Raw genomic sequence first — 16640 nt, 5'->3', positions numbered from 1 at the left:
AGGGGACGATTCAATAACACACCCCAAAACTCCTACATTCTTTATCTAGATATAAATGAATCTTTTTGAACCACAATATATCTCATTTATTCCCAGAGTAAGAAATTTCCAGTGCAGCAATTAAACTTGCAAAGAACCCCCTCTCTACTTTAGATGGATCTTCTGGGATGCTTTCTTTAAAGGTAATTGCCATGCAGGGGAAGATCACATGGGGATCACAGATAGTAGATAGGGCAAACGTTTCCCTCTGCAGCTTCACCACTTGCACATTCCTAAAGAACCCCTTGTTTTCATGTTGCAATTAGATTTGCAAAACAAACAAACTTCGGATACCAAAAGAATCTGATTGCTATTTGAGGGCCATGGTTAGGATAAAATGCTGCAAATCACTCAGGAAGACTCAGTAGCCACACTGAACCTTAGGCTGGAGGTTTTCTGATCTGATCTAAAAATATGCCTATGAGACATGTCAAGATTTCCTCCCTGGTTTTAATTTTCCCAACATACAACATCTAAGAACATTAAAGATCTCAAAAGAGGTAAAATTATAAATAAATTAATAAATTAAAGGATGTTTAGTCTACACACAATGTACCAGTGTCCTGCTGATGGCTTACCTTTTTATTTTACTTATGCAATGGTCAGGATTGAGTGAATATAGTACTACTGAAGAATAAACGTATGTATTTCTGGTGCTCAAATCAGTATACCAGCTGATATTGATTAATGCCCAGTTATTAATAAATATGTTTGCTTTTTTTTTTAAATTCTCAACAGCAAGTTCAGATAGATGGAGAAATCTCTGTTCAATCACTCAAGAGTCACCCAATTTATTTTTCTGGGTATCACAAGTAAGCCTGAACTCAAACTCCCTTTATTCATTTTGTTTTTTATTGTTTATATCATTACTGTGATAGCGAACTTGGGGGTTATTTTTATAATCAGATTTGATGCCCGGCTTCACACTCCTATGTATTTCTTCCTTAGTAATCTGGCTTTTGCTGATACTGGTTATTCATCAGCTATTACTCCTAAAATGTTGGTGGATTTTTTAATGGAGAAGAAAATTATTGGAATATTTGGCTGTGCAGTTCAAATGTTCTTTTGTGTCCTCTGCGGGAGCAGTGAATGTCTCCTACTGGCTGTGATGGCCTTTGATCGGTATGTGGCCATCTGCAGCCCACTGAATTATTCAATCATCATGTCAGAAAAATGGTGTGTCTGGCTAGTAGCTGCTTCATACGTCCTAAGCCTTTGTTATTCAGTTTTATATGTTGTGTGTGTCTTTAGTTTACCCTTTTGTGGACCAAATGTGATCAATCATTTTTATTGTGATATTCCTCCACTGCTAAAACTTTCCTGCTCTGATACTCACATTAATCAGTTAGTGATAGTTGTACAAGTAAGTATAAATTGTATAAGTACTACACTGATTATTCTGATTTCATATGCCTGTATTCTGTCTACTATTCTGAAGATCCGCTCCACTACGAGCAAATCCAAAGCCTTTTCCACCTGTTCTTCTCATCTGATTGTTGTCAGCTTATTCTATGGGACAATCTTTTTTATGTATTTACGGCCCAGTTCTACATATGCACTAGAAGAAGACAAAGTGGCATCTTTGTTTTATACAGTGGTGATTCCCATGTTGAACCCTCTCATCTACAGTCTGAGGAACAAAGATATGAAGGAGGCATTTCAGAACATTCTGGGGAAATTGTTGTAATTTGAAAGTACATTATTAGGTCAATAAAAGTGTAGATACTTATACCTTGTATAGGCAACTTTAACTGTTTGAAATAGGATTCTGTATGGGCTGAGCACACAGCCAGGAGACTGAATGAGTTCTAACCCAGGTAATAAGGTAACTATTTAGACTATAGTAAACCTGCAAGGATAACTTTTCTTTCAACTTCTAGTTTTCTATGGATATATATTTGCTTTCACAGAAAGCATTAAACAGGTGATCTGATGGTATTTATAACACTATAATGCAACAAAATGACATAATGTGATCCTGCTGATAACATCAAAGCTAAATGTTTGAATGGCTATTTAGGTTTTCTTCTCTAAATATTTATTTAAGTATGTGAGTGAGCAACTGGAGAATAAAATCTTTTATTGCCTTCGAAGTCTTATGCTTACATTTTTGAGAAATATAATTTCAGGATATAACATTAGGGGAGAAACTATTTTTTTTTATTCTGTACAAATATTATGCAGTTTAATTTTTTTAATTTGTTGATGCAAAAGCCAGCTTGCCCATAGTTTCCTTTACATTGTGCAGTCATGAGAATTGTTGCTAAGGTCTGGTATGCATACTCAGTGATCCCATTATCCATCATACACTTAAAATGAATATATAGATCACAGCATAATTGCTACCAACCTGCCTTCCATTGAGGACCTGTATACTGCACGAATCAAGAAGAGGGCCATGAAAATATTTACAGATCCCTCACATCCAGGACATAAACTGTTTCAACTCCTACCCTCAAAACAACGCTATAGAGCACTGCACACCAGAACAACTAGACACAAGAACAGTTTTTTCCCAAAGGCCATCACTCTGCTAAACAAATAATTCCCTCAACACTGTCAAACTATTTACTAAATCTGCACTACTATTAATCTTCTCATCGTTCCCATCACCAATCTCTTTCCACTTATGACTGTATGACTATAACTTGTTGCTGGCAATCCTTATGATTTATATTGATATATTGACCATCATTTGTGTTGTAAATGTTGTACCTTGATGAACGTATCTTTTCTTTTATGTACACTGAGAGCATATGCACCAAGACAAATTCCTTGTGTATCCAATCACACTTGGCCAATAAAATAAAATTCTATTCTATTTGAATGAACTACAAATGCATTTCTTATCAATGGGTTCTGCAACATTCTTGAAAAAATTTAAGCCACCCTTTCTAACTCAGTACTGCTGCCATCTCTTGCCTGTTAAAATTTAGAATTCTCTTTAAGTATTTTATGTTCTCTTATTCACATTTTGCCTTCCTCAGTGATAGGGAGCAAGAATGGAAATCTAAAACACCACTTTTATATTACCAGACACTTTTGGGGGGGAATTAGTCAGTAAAAACCATACTTAATATGACCCAACTATATTCAAACTTAATATACATTTCTGAACATCCATATGTTTTTGAATCAAATGCCCCTAGCTAACATGATTAGGAGGGTTTGCCAAGAACTTATCATTTTAGATTGCTTTCAAAAGAGATATGAATGTCACTGATTAGTAGGCACATAATCCTCTTACGGTCATGAACAAATTTCATCCCCGAGGCTGATCATAGTATCTATATTTTCTAAAATTGAAACAAGCTATTATCTCTTTTTCTATGTATCATTAAATTGTGATGTTTCTTGATGATTTTTCTGAAATTATGATCAATAAAGAAATTTGTGGCTTCTGTTTCAAATTCTATTCCAAATCTTTCCACTGCTTTGGGTTGTTGTTGTTTTTTTACATGTTCACTGTCTATGTCATGGCATTTTCAACATTTATCGATATATGATTTGCTTATCTTAGATATCATGGATCGAGTTGTATACCATTTATAGAACATTTTGTAGCAATTTTTCTTTAAGTTATAACTTGCTGTAAACTTTAAAGATTTAGCCCGTAATTCTTTCCAATGTAACATTGTAACTGATTCTTTAAAATTCTGAGTTCATTTTATCATACAGTTTTTAATTTGTTCTGTCTCTGTATCATATCTTTTTTTCTATTATTTTTTATTGAAGAGTTTGAAAAAGAAAGTTAAAAAATTACGTAAACTAATAAAAGTTAGAAAAAAGAAAAAGAAGAAATCAAAGAGAAAGGTAAAAGTGTAAGGAAGAAAGAAAAAGTAAAAGAAAAATAAAAAAGAAAGGGGCAAAAAACAGCTACCAATTTTCTTTACAATATCTATAAGTACAAATATAAATGTACCTCTTATTCTATGGTTACAACTTAATTCTTTTCTTTCTATACTCTATCCTATCTAATTATCAAAGCCATAAATCATCTTTCTCTCTTTTATGCTAAAAGTCCATAAGTTTCTAATTATCAATAAACATAAATCAAAGAAATCAATTTAGCCATTTCAGCAAGTTCCATCATCTCCACCAACCATTCCTCCATTGTGGGTATTGATAAATCTTTCCATAGTTGTGCATCCAATAATCTTGCTGCAGTTATCATATATAAAAACAACGTTCCATTATTTTTTTTCCAACTGTATGTCCATCAATCCCAAAAAGAAAAGCTTCACACACACACACACACACACACACACACACACACACACACACACACACCAACAGATGTGTTAGCTTTGTAGGAGTCTTTCATGTTCTGCCTTTTTTCTTAATATATGTCCTTTATTCTTGAGAGCTGATTTTATCCTTCTTGCATTTGTAATTTTATAGCCATATCCATTCTCCAAAACTATGCATGGTTTTCGTGTTCATTTTATTTTTTTAATTTTGTTACCCTGTTACAGCAGCTGAGCTATCACTGATATCTCTTTGTTTTATTCATAGTTTTATTCATTGTTTCAAACAGCTTCCTTATCCTCTCTTCTGTCAGCTTTGTTTTCCATTCATTTTATTAGAAAAATTATCTACCTAGGAATATTTTTTCATTCAGGACCTGTGCTCCTTTTCCCTACCAACTTTCTACATTCACTCTAATTTCTTGTGTCACCAGATGGGCCCATAGATATTGATTGACTTTGCATCATGTCTTTGGTCAACTGAGGCTAGCCTTAGACATTAGTCAAAGCTTAACACATTTTAATGTAGTAAATTTCAATAACAGCACTGTGTACCAAAAAGATCTCCAGTTCTTAGTATAAATAGAACGTTTACATAGCTATAATCAGAGGTGAGTTTCAGCAGGTTCTGACCAGTTCTGGAGAACTGGTAGTGGAAAGTTTGAGTAGTGCGGAGAACCAGTAGTAAAAATTCTGACTGGCCCCACCTCTATCTATTCTCTGCCTCCCAAGTCCTAGCTGATCGGGAGGAAATGGGGATTTTACAGTATCCTTCCCCTGGATTGGGAAGGGAATGGAGATTTTACAATATCTTTCCCCTGCCATGCCCACCAAGCCATACCCACCAAACCATGCCACGCCCGCCAAGCCACACCCACAGAACCGGTGGTAAAAAAATTTGAAACCCACCACTGGCTATAATGATAGTTAGCTTTATTAGTGGAACTCAATGATTATGTGGAAACAATCATCTTTTCTAACTTAAAGCAGCTACTGTATATTTAAAGCAGAGTTTCTTAATGGGGTTGACAACATTATATAAGAAGTCAGCAAAGCTTTGCAATTTGGGTTGTTTAAGCAAACAAAGGAGGGCTTTGGAAGATAGCGAGGCAACAGATCCTGAGCGTCCCACTGACACAGAAGAAATGCTATACAGTTATTAAAAAGGAAGTCCCAGAGGCCGCAGAACATGAATAAATACTCTGTGGGTATCTCCTTAGATAGTCACAGAGACGCAATGCTTCATGCTACAAGTAAGTTAGTTACTAATGAATTCGAGGCCTGACATTTAAGAGACTAGGCTCAGGAAGACAAACATGATAATAAACATGTTTGCCTTAAGGCCAACCACGTGCCTGCTCTTATTGAGGTGGTGGGAAACATGTTATAAACAAGATAGGAATGCTGAGCAATAGCCAGAACTGAGAACAAGGAGCAGGAATGAAAGCAAAAAAATTAAATGATGGTGGAGCTGATACCAAAAATGTTCTGGGGAAGAAGAGAGTCTGAAGAGCTATTCAAAGGAGGCAAAAGGTTTATTTGGATTGGGGGGGGAAGGGTCAAGGTGCTGCAAGGTTAATAAAAAGTGGGTGAGTAGAAAAATATGGAAGCTAATAATATATGAGTAAAAATACCCTGGAAGAGAGAGAAGAGAATATTGCTAAACCATCTGGAGAAATGCTGTCAGCAAATTTGTGGGGTAGGTTAGAACTATTAGGAATTTTTAGTTATCAGATTTTGTTGCATTTTTGTCTTTTACATATAATTTTAAGGTTTTATTTTCAAATACTAAAAAGAAACAAAATCTTGTTTGAACTGAGAAAAATAGATGATGAAATGATCTTGTCTATTTGGTCTAGGTAAACATTTCATTTCACTGTATTGTTTCAAACAGGAACTCTTGCTGGGGAAATGTCCTGGCAGAATCATACTACCATAAATGAATTCATTTTTCTTGGATTGACAAACCAAACAGAGCTACAATTGCCTCTCTTTGTTCTCTTCCTAAATGTGTACACTGTCACCTTATTGGAGAATCTGGGAATGATTGTACTAATCAGATCCCATGCACAGCTTCAAACCCCCATGTACTTTTTTCTTAGTCATTTAGCTTTCGTGGATATCTGTTATTCTTCAACCATCACTCCTAAAATGTTGGTGAATCTTTTAGCAGAGAGAAAAACCATTAGATTTTCAGCCTGTGTAGCTCAGATGTTTTTATTTGTTATCTTTGGAATTACAGAATGCCTTCTGCTGGCTGTAATGGCCTATGACCGTTATGTGGCTATTTGTAAGCCTTTTCATTACCCAGTCATTATGTGCAGGAAGACATGTGCTTGGCTTGTAGCTGGTTCTTATGCAGTTGGCTTATTTCACTCATTTACACACACCGTGTTCACATTTACTTTAACTTTTTGTGGCTCAAATAAAGTCAACAATTATTTCTGTGATATTCCTCCACTGCTTAAGCTTTCTTGTTCTGACACCCATTTTTATGAGATGGTTATATTTGCTCTGGTTAGTATCAATTGTGTAACTACCACAATGACCATTTTCATCTCTTACTCCTGCATCCTGATTGCTGTCTTAAGGATTAGCTCCACAGAGAGTAGACATAAAGCTTTTTCCACCTGTAGTTCCCACATGACTGTGGTGGCCATCTTCTATGGGACAATTTTCTTCATGTATCTACGACCGACCTCTACTTACACTCTGGATCAAGACAAGGTGGCCTCTTTGTTCTACACAGTTATGATCCCTATGCTGAATCCCATGATCTATGCCTTAAGGAATCAAGAAGTAAAACGTGCCCTTCAAAGAATGATTAGGAAGTCTGTTTTTGCAAAATGGAAGAGCAGAACAATAGAGACACTTTAATTCTGCTCTCTCCTGGATTACAGTCATATTACAGCTATTTGCAATTGATCAATATTTCTGATCGTGAGATTTTTTGACCAGTTATTGATCTTCAGATGTTATTGAAAATATTCACATTGATGTGAAAGTGGGGAACAAAGTCATGTCTGATAAAATATTTGATATTCTACAGTCTTAAATAGAATTAGTCCCTGGTAGAATATTAAGGTTCTGTTTCCACAGAGGCTGAAGCTGTGGCCACCAGAGGATGTTAAATTCATATTTGTGACATCTGGGAAAGTCTCAGAGAGAGCCTTTCAAAGGTACGTTCAAGTACAGCAACAACAGTTAATATTTGTAGCAATCTCTTTTTGTGTATAAAAAGGACAATCACAAAGTCTGATGCAATTTTTAAAAAATTGATGATAGATGAATAAAACACTTATTTATTTACTTATTCATTGATTAATTTTGTTCCCTGGTTTTAAATGCTTTTATGCCAGTTTAATGAAGTGATTGTAAGTGGTTTACAAAACATGTACAATAAGATTATAGAACGCATAAACAACATCTCAATTAAAGCACAATATCATAATCTCTGGAATGAACTTCCCACTGGTTTATGCCAAATACCTGACCTTTCGCCGTGAATTGAAAACACATTTGTTCATTCGCGCGGGGCTGGCTTAAGTTTTTTCTTAAATTGCTTAAATTTTTAAATTCTAAATTTTATTCATGTTTTAAACTGGGGTTTTTAGATTTAAATATTTTAATCTTTCGGCCAATTGTATAATAAGTTTCTTAATTTAGTTTTTAATTGTATATTGTTTATGTTTTATCCTGGCTGTACACTGCCCTGAGTCCTTCAGGAGAAGGGCGGTCTAGAAATCCAATAAATAATAATAATAATAATAATAATAATAATAATAATAATAATAATAATAATAATAATAATAATATCATAATTAGCAGCCTCAACTGCTGAATTAGGGATCTCTATCGTTCATGTCTCCATCCCTAAATGTCTGCTTAAGTCATCAATCTTCCAAATTTTAAGAACAAGATTGTTAGCTTTAGTTCAACAGGGAGCTGATTGCTCAAGAGGAGAACTCCAGCAGAGAATGCTAGTAACAGGTCCCTTCCCAAGGCACATCACAAGGGGTGGGGACATGTAACATAGTTTCTCTGCATTGGCACCCAATAGATGGGCAGATACGATCTAGAAAAAAACAGTCCTACAGATATCCAAGCTCCAAGCATATAGTTTATTACTAGAATCCTGAATTGTATCTGGAATCAAACTTATGGTCAATACAGCATCTGAAGTCCTGGTGTTTCACAATATCTGCTGAAGTTTCCAAATGGTTTTCAAGAGCAATCCACTATATAGCTAAATACAGATTAATTAACAGCAATTTTAAAATAAATGATTTAAAATAGTACTATCTAATCAAAACTGAGTTCCTAAAATTGGTGCTTCTATATATCTAAGGCAATAATTGTTTTTATATTTTGATCGTCATCAAGCACTATTTAGTTATTTCATAAAATATTTGAAATCTTGGTCTGCAAGAAAGAAGCTTACATAAAGTCACAGGAGAGTCTAGGAAGCACACAATAAGCAGAGTTAATAATAGAGTTCCCTAAATATCTAGAGAAGAATCAAAGCCAATGACCTCTCATATCGACACATTTATGTCAAGGGATTTTATTAAAGCTGCACTCCAAAACTACATAATGGGTAATCTTAAAATACACTGTCATGAATCTGCTATGGTGTTAGGAACTGAGAGCAGACTGAAAGGTCTTGGAAATATTTGAACTGATTTGCAATGATTATATGGGATGGAAAGTCATTTCTAAAACAATTTGTTTGAGAACTAGAGAACTAAGTTTGCCCCATTTTATATTCTGGAGAAATGATGCTGCAGTAGAAATTCTATATGGACTTTGTCTTTTACCCATGGTCCTCTTCCAACTGGATTTGTCAGCTAAGAAAAGGAGAACCAGGCCCTTTAGGCAAAAATTAATTTCAATGAAAAATTAAAGAAAACAATCACATCCATGTCAGACTATGGCCATATTGAATTTTTTATGGCATCTTCAACCATTCTCAGATGTATGGTGCCATTCCAAGTCCTGCATTTAAGGAAATCCATCTATATAATATATAATATGTAGACTCTCTCACAGCTACTGCAGGTCCAACTGATGTTCAGGACTTGGCATTAGGTCAAGCTATTTTTGCTCAGGCAGACGACCAGTGCAACTAGAGGGCCTGCCACCACATTTGCCACCCATTTCAAAATGTTGCTTTTGTATACTAAAATAATCAAGGACAAGCATGCATGAGGCACTGAAAAATCAACACTGCTTCAAAATTGACATGAGTACATATTACAAGACTTCTAGTGTTTAGGTACAGTTACCAGATACACTGCAAAAGGAGGATATGTCCTCCATGTTACCAGATACATTGCAAAAGGAGGATATGTCCTCCATGTTGTCCTCATATTCCCCTTGTGGCAGGTATCACCTTAAAAGCAACTACTGTATGGCTTTTTGACTGTCTCTTTCTGAGCAGCTCTTTTCTGTGATGCAGTACTTCCCTAATAAGTCCTAACTGCAAGTTAACCATCTCAGCTCTATGACCTTAATTAGTTCATTAGTCCCTTGGATTGACTTGCACTGCTGTCTGAAACTGACAAGACCTTAATCAGTTGAAAGTAATTTCATATACATGTACACTTAAGTGTATCTTTTTGCAGTTTTGTACTGTAATTCTTGTCACAAATGTCAATAAAATTAAACCATTATTATGTCTTCCTTTTCCTCTTATTTCTCCTCCTATCCAGTTATCTTTGTCCTCCTTTGCCTGTTCTAGAAATCCACACTTAGAAGCCTTTTTGACTACTAGGGCAAATGGTGAGAGAGAGATATGGGCAGTGGTGGGATTCAGCCGGTTTGGGCAGGTTCGGGCGAACCTAGTTAAATTGCTGGCTGGCTCTGCCCCTTCCTGCTCCGCCCCTTCCAGGAGTCCCCATGCACCTCATTTTGGCTCTGTTGTGCCTTGTCCTCCCTCCTCTCCTCACCGGGCCCCTCCCATCTCCTGCCGGGCCTGCTATCAGATTCAGAGACTGATAATGAAGAGGAACGGCCTGGCATGCCTCCAGCCCCCAGCCCTGGCACCATGCCCAGACAGAATGTCAGGAATGAACAAACAAACCTCACTCCTACAGCGTGTGAGCACGAAGCCAGCCACGTGTTAGAATTGCCGGCAGCAGATCCAGAGGAAGGGAATTTACAGTGGACGGATCCCCGCTTCCGGAGAATTGAGAGGCGACGTCAGCAGAAGGAAGGGAGGGGCAGGCCTGGATAAGTGCTGAGTCATGGAGCCACACCCCATGGCCTATATAAAGGATCTGCTTTTTGGCATTCCTTGAGTCAAGCAAAGCCTCATCTGGTTTGCTGAAGTCACACCTTGGATTCCTGCCTGCCTGAGAAATCTGAAAAGAATTTGGCAAAGCTGCAGAGGCTTCGTGGCCACGCTTGATACAGACTTCCCAGACCCGGTCGTCGGAGGGGGAGGGGGACTCGACAGGCTCCTAGATAAGTGCAGGGAGGCCAAAATGGGACATGGGTGGTACGGTGCATCCCCCCCACAGCCCGTTTTTGCTCCCAGGGGGATGCAGGAGGCCAAATGATGCTTGTCACACCTGCTGGCCATGCCCACCATGGCCACGCCCACCCATCTAGTCATTAGGGTGGAGAACCAGTTGTTAAATTATTTGAATCCCACCACTGGATATGTGGAGGGGTTTTCCTGTGTCTGTTTTTCGTCTGGTCTATTGTTGACTCAGTGCGAATCTTGTGTTTAAGAGGTGAAGGAACTTTTCCATCTCTTTGCCACCCTGCCGAGGTTTCCCTTTCTTCCAGATGAAAAGTAAATAAAGCAAAAAATGCCAGCCAACTGAACCCTGCAGTTTTTTTGGGGCAGCGGTTTCCAGAAAAGCTTGCAAATTCCTTCTTAGATTTGAAAGAGGTGATTGGCCCAAAGTCACCTCCTTGGTTTTGTGCCTAAGGAGGGATTAGTCTCCTGATTTCTAGCCTGATGCCTTAACTAGCTAATTACCCCAGACAGCCTTTTCTTTAAGTTGTATGTTATGATTTTCTATTCTTAACCATTTCTTAAGTTTATCTTTTACTGCAAAGGTAATTAATGACTTAGCATTCATTGATACTTGGGCTAAACTCATATTTCTCATCCAAGGCTGCCATACAATAAGCATATTTTATTCTTTTAATAGGATTATTCAGCATACTTTCAGCCCTCTGTTTACGATTGAAGAATATCCTCTAATAAGGACTGCTGTGGATTTCAAATTTTCAGTAGGGTTATGGGCGTGCATTAGGGCCTCTGGTGGCTCAGCGAACTAAGTCTGTCTGTTATTAACACAGCTGCTTGCAATTACTGCAAGTTCAAGTCCCACCAGGCCCAAGGTTGACTCAGCCTTCCATCCTTTATAAGGTAGGTAAAATGAGGACCCAGATTGTTGGGGGCAATAAGTTGACTTTGTATATAATATACAAATGGATGAAGACTATTGCTTAACACAGTGTAAGCCGCCCTGAGTCTTCGGAGAAGGGCGGGATATAAATTCAAATTTAAAAAAAATTTCTAAACTGCAAGATCCTCTAACAGCTGATAGTATTTTACCTTTTGTCCACCCGTCTGGCTTCACCACCGTTTCTTTTCTTTAAAAAAGCTTCTTGGGGGGACATTCAAATAGGGAACTCTGTAGAGAATCTTGTTTTATATTTATTCCAAACTCTCAGTATGGCACATCTAGCAAAATGATTATTAAAATCAACATTAACTTTAGTTTCATCATACCATTGATAACCATGCCATCCAAACCTTAATTCATGGCCCTCTAATTCAAGTAACCTCTTGTTCTGGAGGTTCACCCACTCTTTTAACCAGGCCAGGCAGCATGCATCAAAATACAATTTCAAGTCTGGTAAACCCAAACCGCAGTGGTGAGATTCAAGTAATTTAACAACCGGTTCTCTGCCCTAATGATTTCTTCCAACAACCAGTTCGCCAAACTGCTCAGAAAGTTAACCATCGGTTCTCCCGAAGTGGTGCGAACTGGCTGAATCCCACCACTGATGACAAACCCCCTCTTTCCTTAGCATCTTGCAATAGCTTGTATCTAATTCTTGAGTTTTTTCCCTGGCCGTATAAACTTAGAACTATCCTTCGGCCATTGTTTAAATGGATTATTGGTTGCGAGTATCGATAATGTCTGGAGTAAAAAAAGCATCTTTGATAAGATGTTCATCTTAATTACAGATTGCAAAGATGGGACAAACTGCACCTATCACTATTGGGTGGAAACCCATAGTGATAGGTGCAGTTTGTCCCATCTTTGCAAGTCCTGTTTAATATCCCTCCAAAGAGGGTAAAAGTCCTTATACTTTTCTAGACTTTTTCCATCATAAAATCTAATTTACTTCAATGTTTCCAGTAAGCAGGTAGGATCCCAAGTTTATACTGAAATAAGATGAATAAGAGAGATTTCTCATATATATGTAAATCAATATCATTAATATACAAAATCCTTATGCTTGGGGCCCTGTTGTAATTATTATTCCAAAATATCCAACTATGCAGGGAAGTCCAATAAAAAAGAAAAACCATTTTCTAAAACCAAATTAAAAAGAAACCGATAAAAGAAGATAACACTTAGGTGCATTTCGACATCCATTTATGAAGCAGGCAGACCGTGCGCCTCTGATTTAGGAGGTGCATAAATCACAGTAGTCCAAAATTTATGACTTTATGAAAACTATGCTGCCTTAGAGGTAATGTAGGAAAGAAACCACGTAACTAAATAAGTGTCCCATTTTCATTCTGCTGAGATACAAACTTTGTAGGGGACCTCAGACTGGTTTAAAAATTCAGAAGGGAATAAATTAAATTCCTTTTAACTTCTCCAATAACAGCCAAGCTAAGTTGCTTCAGAGACTTATGCAAGGGCATATCATACAAATTCAGACCAGCAAGCATTTTCTATTTATGCTAAGAACTGCAAAAAAGCAGGGATTGCAAATTAGGAACCAGCTGTGAAGTTAGAACAGTTGAGCAGAAGCGTTAGGGACCACATGTGGTCAGGCAGGTTAATGAAGAAAATAAAGCAGTTCTTTTGGTATGAAATAATATAATTAATCATTGGATTGATGATTAAAAATGCATGTATTGCTTGCATTAGATTCTGCAAATAAAATTGACTGAAACTTATGATTTTGCTGCTATTATTATTATTCAACAAACCATTATACAGTTGGAAAAAAGGCTGCTGCCTAGAAAACCTATCAATACAATTTAGCTTTTTAAAGCATAAGAGAATTGAGTGTCTCTTCCTTCTTACTCCAACTGTGAATTTTATTAAGTTTCTGCAAAGACTGTTTCCAAGGTAAGTAAATATTTGCTTTATACTATGTTAGTTTTGGTCATTTTAGTTTTTACCCGAAAGAAATGACTTAAAGGGATATATATATATATATGGAGATTCTCAGTTATCAAGGTCATAGTTGTCCCAAAGGTGCTTTTTCAAGAGGCAACTGGACTTTCTTGTTTTTCAAAACAAGGAAGTCCAGTTGCTTCTTGAAAAAGCACCTTTGGGACTTAAAGGGATAAAACAACTTTAAATAACTTAATACAGAGAGTCTAAAAACAGCAACCTGTTTTACCACCGTATGAAACGGGGGCTTATGATGACTATGGGTTAGTTAGCCTATGTAAATTGATTTTTCCCAGAACTACATTGATTAAGACATTCATTTTCTTCTCCTTTCCAATTTCCAGTCAGCTGTTCTTCCATTTTGCCTTTGTTTTTAATTCTGTTTTCAATCCAACACATGTTTTGAGTAGCTGTCAAACATGGAGATGGAGCAAAAAAAGTTCTGAATTTTATACAAAGTCTTGTTTTTCTTCTCATTCAGTTCTAAAAACAAAAGCTGGACCTGCTCTGTGGGTCACCTGAAGTGCAATGGTATAACTAATTTAAAAAAAAAAAGTATTTGGAAATGGTAGGGGGGGAAATGCAGAAACCTAACATAGGTATTGCAAGTAGCTGGATTTCTGGTCCCCAGAAAATGTGTGTTAGGCAAACAAAAGGTGTGATCTGATTGTAGTTTATCTGCCCCAGATTTTATTTTGTGCAAAATCTGCCATTATTTTAAACTGAGAAAACCGTAATTGTTCAATGAGAGAAGATCGTATCTATCTGGATGTCTTTATTTAATGGTGATTTTTTTTTTTGCTTACATTTTAGAAATTTAAAGAAATTCTAGTAATTTGAAAAATTTCTGTGCATACATATATAAGTGATCATGGTTCCAAGCTTATTCTTGGCTTTTTTAATTACCAACCTTTTGCTCAGAAATGAATCTGAACACATTTAGTTGCTTATTCAGAAAATTATGAAAATGAGTAAAAAAAAAAAGTATGGCTGCAAATTCTGTTAATTCTATGACCATGTGTTAAACTAAAGTTCTCTTAATTTTATTTCTCTTTCCAGAACTATAGATAGTATTGTGTTAGTGTTAGGATTGGTTCTGTATTCAATGGCAGGATGAATACAGCATCATACATTTAAGGGATAGCATCATGCCAATAGTACTCCAGGATACTTTTTAAGCATTAACCAATAATCATGTATATTTATTCAATCATATAATATAAATTTGCTTCAGTGGCATTCAATTCTGAGGTACATCAGATTGTAGATTAAATACAATTGTTAAATTCTTAAGCCAGTCAAAAGTAATTTATTGCTTTTGCTGCCTGCGGGCAATAAACTGACATAATTATTTATTTGGAACCCGGATTTATTGCTGAAAGATTTCTACCACCTTATTTATTTAATATCTATACTCACTGATGGCAATAAACTCTGTACATTCATTTTGTGTTGTACAAAAACAAAAAAATGTTTTTCCTTATCTATACCTTGGAATTTTGCAGATATGGGGGGAAAAAATCTGGACGTGATGTTTGAAGAAAACACTACCACAGCTGTCAAGGACTTCATATTTGTAGGATTAACAAGCAGTCCTAAAATGCAAATCATCCTCTTTTTAATATTCTTTCTTATTTATGTAACTACTTTGATTGAAAATATAGGAATGGTTGCTTTAATAGGGACCAGTGCCTGTCTCCATACCCCTATGTATTTCTTTCTCAGCAGCTTATCCATTCTGGATGCATGTTTCTCTTCTGTGTTTGCTCCAAAGATGTTAGCGAACTTTTTGGCAAATAAAAACTCAATTTCCTATACTGAATGTGCAATACAGATGTACTTTTTTATAGGTCTAGGGAGTGCAGAGTGCTTTCTCCTTGCTGCAATGGCTTATGACCGATATGTAGCTATTTGCAAACCCTTGTTGTATCCTATCCTCATGTCTCCCAAGGCCTGTATTCTTCTGGTGGCAGGTTCCTATGTTCTTGGTCTTTTACATTCTCTTATACATACTATTTTTACTTTCCAACTCTCATTTTGTGGTTCAGTTATCAATCATTTTTTCTGTGACATCACTGCGCTTTTATCACTTTCCTGTTCTGATACTTACATCAATGAACTTCTGATCTTTTATGTGGCTGGGCTTGTGGAAATAATCACCATCCTGAGTGTAGCAATTTCTTATATATACATTCTCACCAACATTGTAATAGGAATTCACTCTGCCGCAGGCAGGCTGAAAGCTTTCTCCACCTGCACTTCACACCTCACCGTAGTTACCATCTTCCATGGGGCAATCCTTATTTTACACTTCCAACCAAAATCTAGCAACAGATCACCCCATCAAGATGTGAGTGACAAAATACTTGCTGTTTTCTACACAATTGTTATCCCCTTACTGAACCCTTTGATTTATAGCCTGAGAAACAAAGAGGTCAAGGATGCCTTAAGAAGTTCTTGGAGAAGAACCTGGGTCAAAATAATTAGATATTTTTTGTTTAAAAAAAGCAATAGCTTTCCTAATTTAGAGGGGCCATGGTATTGTAATTAATCTGTAAATGGTTTTTTTTAAAATATAAAAGTAGAATATTCTTTGTTATAAATAATTTAATATGCTTCATTGTATTCTCAACTATTCTTCTTTTCATGTACTTGATGACAAAGTGTTAGGGTCTTCCATGAAGACTTCTTTTCTGCCTAGGCACAAGACTAAGAAACTATGGGATCGTGTTTAGCAACAGTAACAGCACTTAGACTTATATACCACTACATAGTGCTTTAGAGCACTCTCTGAAGGGTTTACAAATGTCAGCATATTGCCCCCAATAATTTGGGTCCCCTTTTTACCAACCTTAGAAGGATGGAAGGTTGAGTCAATCTTGAGACAGTCAGGATCGAACTGCTGGCTGTGGGCAAAGTCAACCTGCAATATTGCGTTCGAATCACTGTGTCACCATGCTTATGAGTGTTT

The 16640-nt window shown here is 36.6% G+C and overlaps 3 protein-coding genes across 3 annotated transcripts; all 3 read left to right on the top strand.

The window, feature by feature from the left end:
• Nucleotides 1-790: 790 nt before the first annotated feature.
• On the top strand, nt 791-1726 carry LOC131204747 (olfactory receptor 5AR1-like). Its single transcript, XM_058196289.1, has one exon. It carries the CDS (start codon nt 791-793, stop codon nt 1724-1726), a length of 936 nt encoding a protein of 311 aa, XP_058052272.1.
• Nucleotides 1727-6191: 4465 nt separating this feature from the next.
• On the top strand, nt 6192-7163 carry LOC131183972 (olfactory receptor 5AR1-like). Its single transcript, XM_058154828.1, has one exon. The coding sequence runs from the start codon at nt 6198-6200 to the stop codon at nt 7161-7163; it is 966 nt and encodes a 321-aa protein (XP_058010811.1). The 5' UTR covers nt 6192-6197.
• An 8031-nt stretch (nt 7164-15194) lies between these two features.
• LOC131183905 (olfactory receptor 5AR1-like) lies at nt 15195-16220 on the top strand. Its single transcript, XM_058154705.1, has one exon. It carries the CDS (start codon nt 15201-15203, stop codon nt 16218-16220), a length of 1020 nt encoding a protein of 339 aa, XP_058010688.1. The 5' UTR covers nt 15195-15200.
• Nucleotides 16221-16640: the final 420 nt, after the last annotated feature.

The sequence above is a fragment of the Ahaetulla prasina genome, chromosome 1, assembly GCF_028640845.1.
Source record: "Ahaetulla prasina isolate Xishuangbanna chromosome 1, ASM2864084v1, whole genome shotgun sequence".
NCBI lineage: Eukaryota > Metazoa > Chordata > Lepidosauria > Squamata > Colubridae > Ahaetulla > Ahaetulla prasina.
This window is presented reverse-complemented; position numbering and strand designations above follow the sequence as displayed.

Coding starts and splice junctions, on each gene's coding strand:
- LOC131204747 (XM_058196289.1), top strand. CDS start 791: ATGGAGAAATCTCTGTTCAATCACTCAAGAGTCACCCAATTTATTTTT.
- LOC131183972 (XM_058154828.1), top strand. CDS start 6,198: ATGTCCTGGCAGAATCATACTACCATAAATGAATTCATTTTTCTTGGA.
- LOC131183905 (XM_058154705.1), top strand. CDS start 15,201: ATGTTTGAAGAAAACACTACCACAGCTGTCAAGGACTTCATATTTGTA.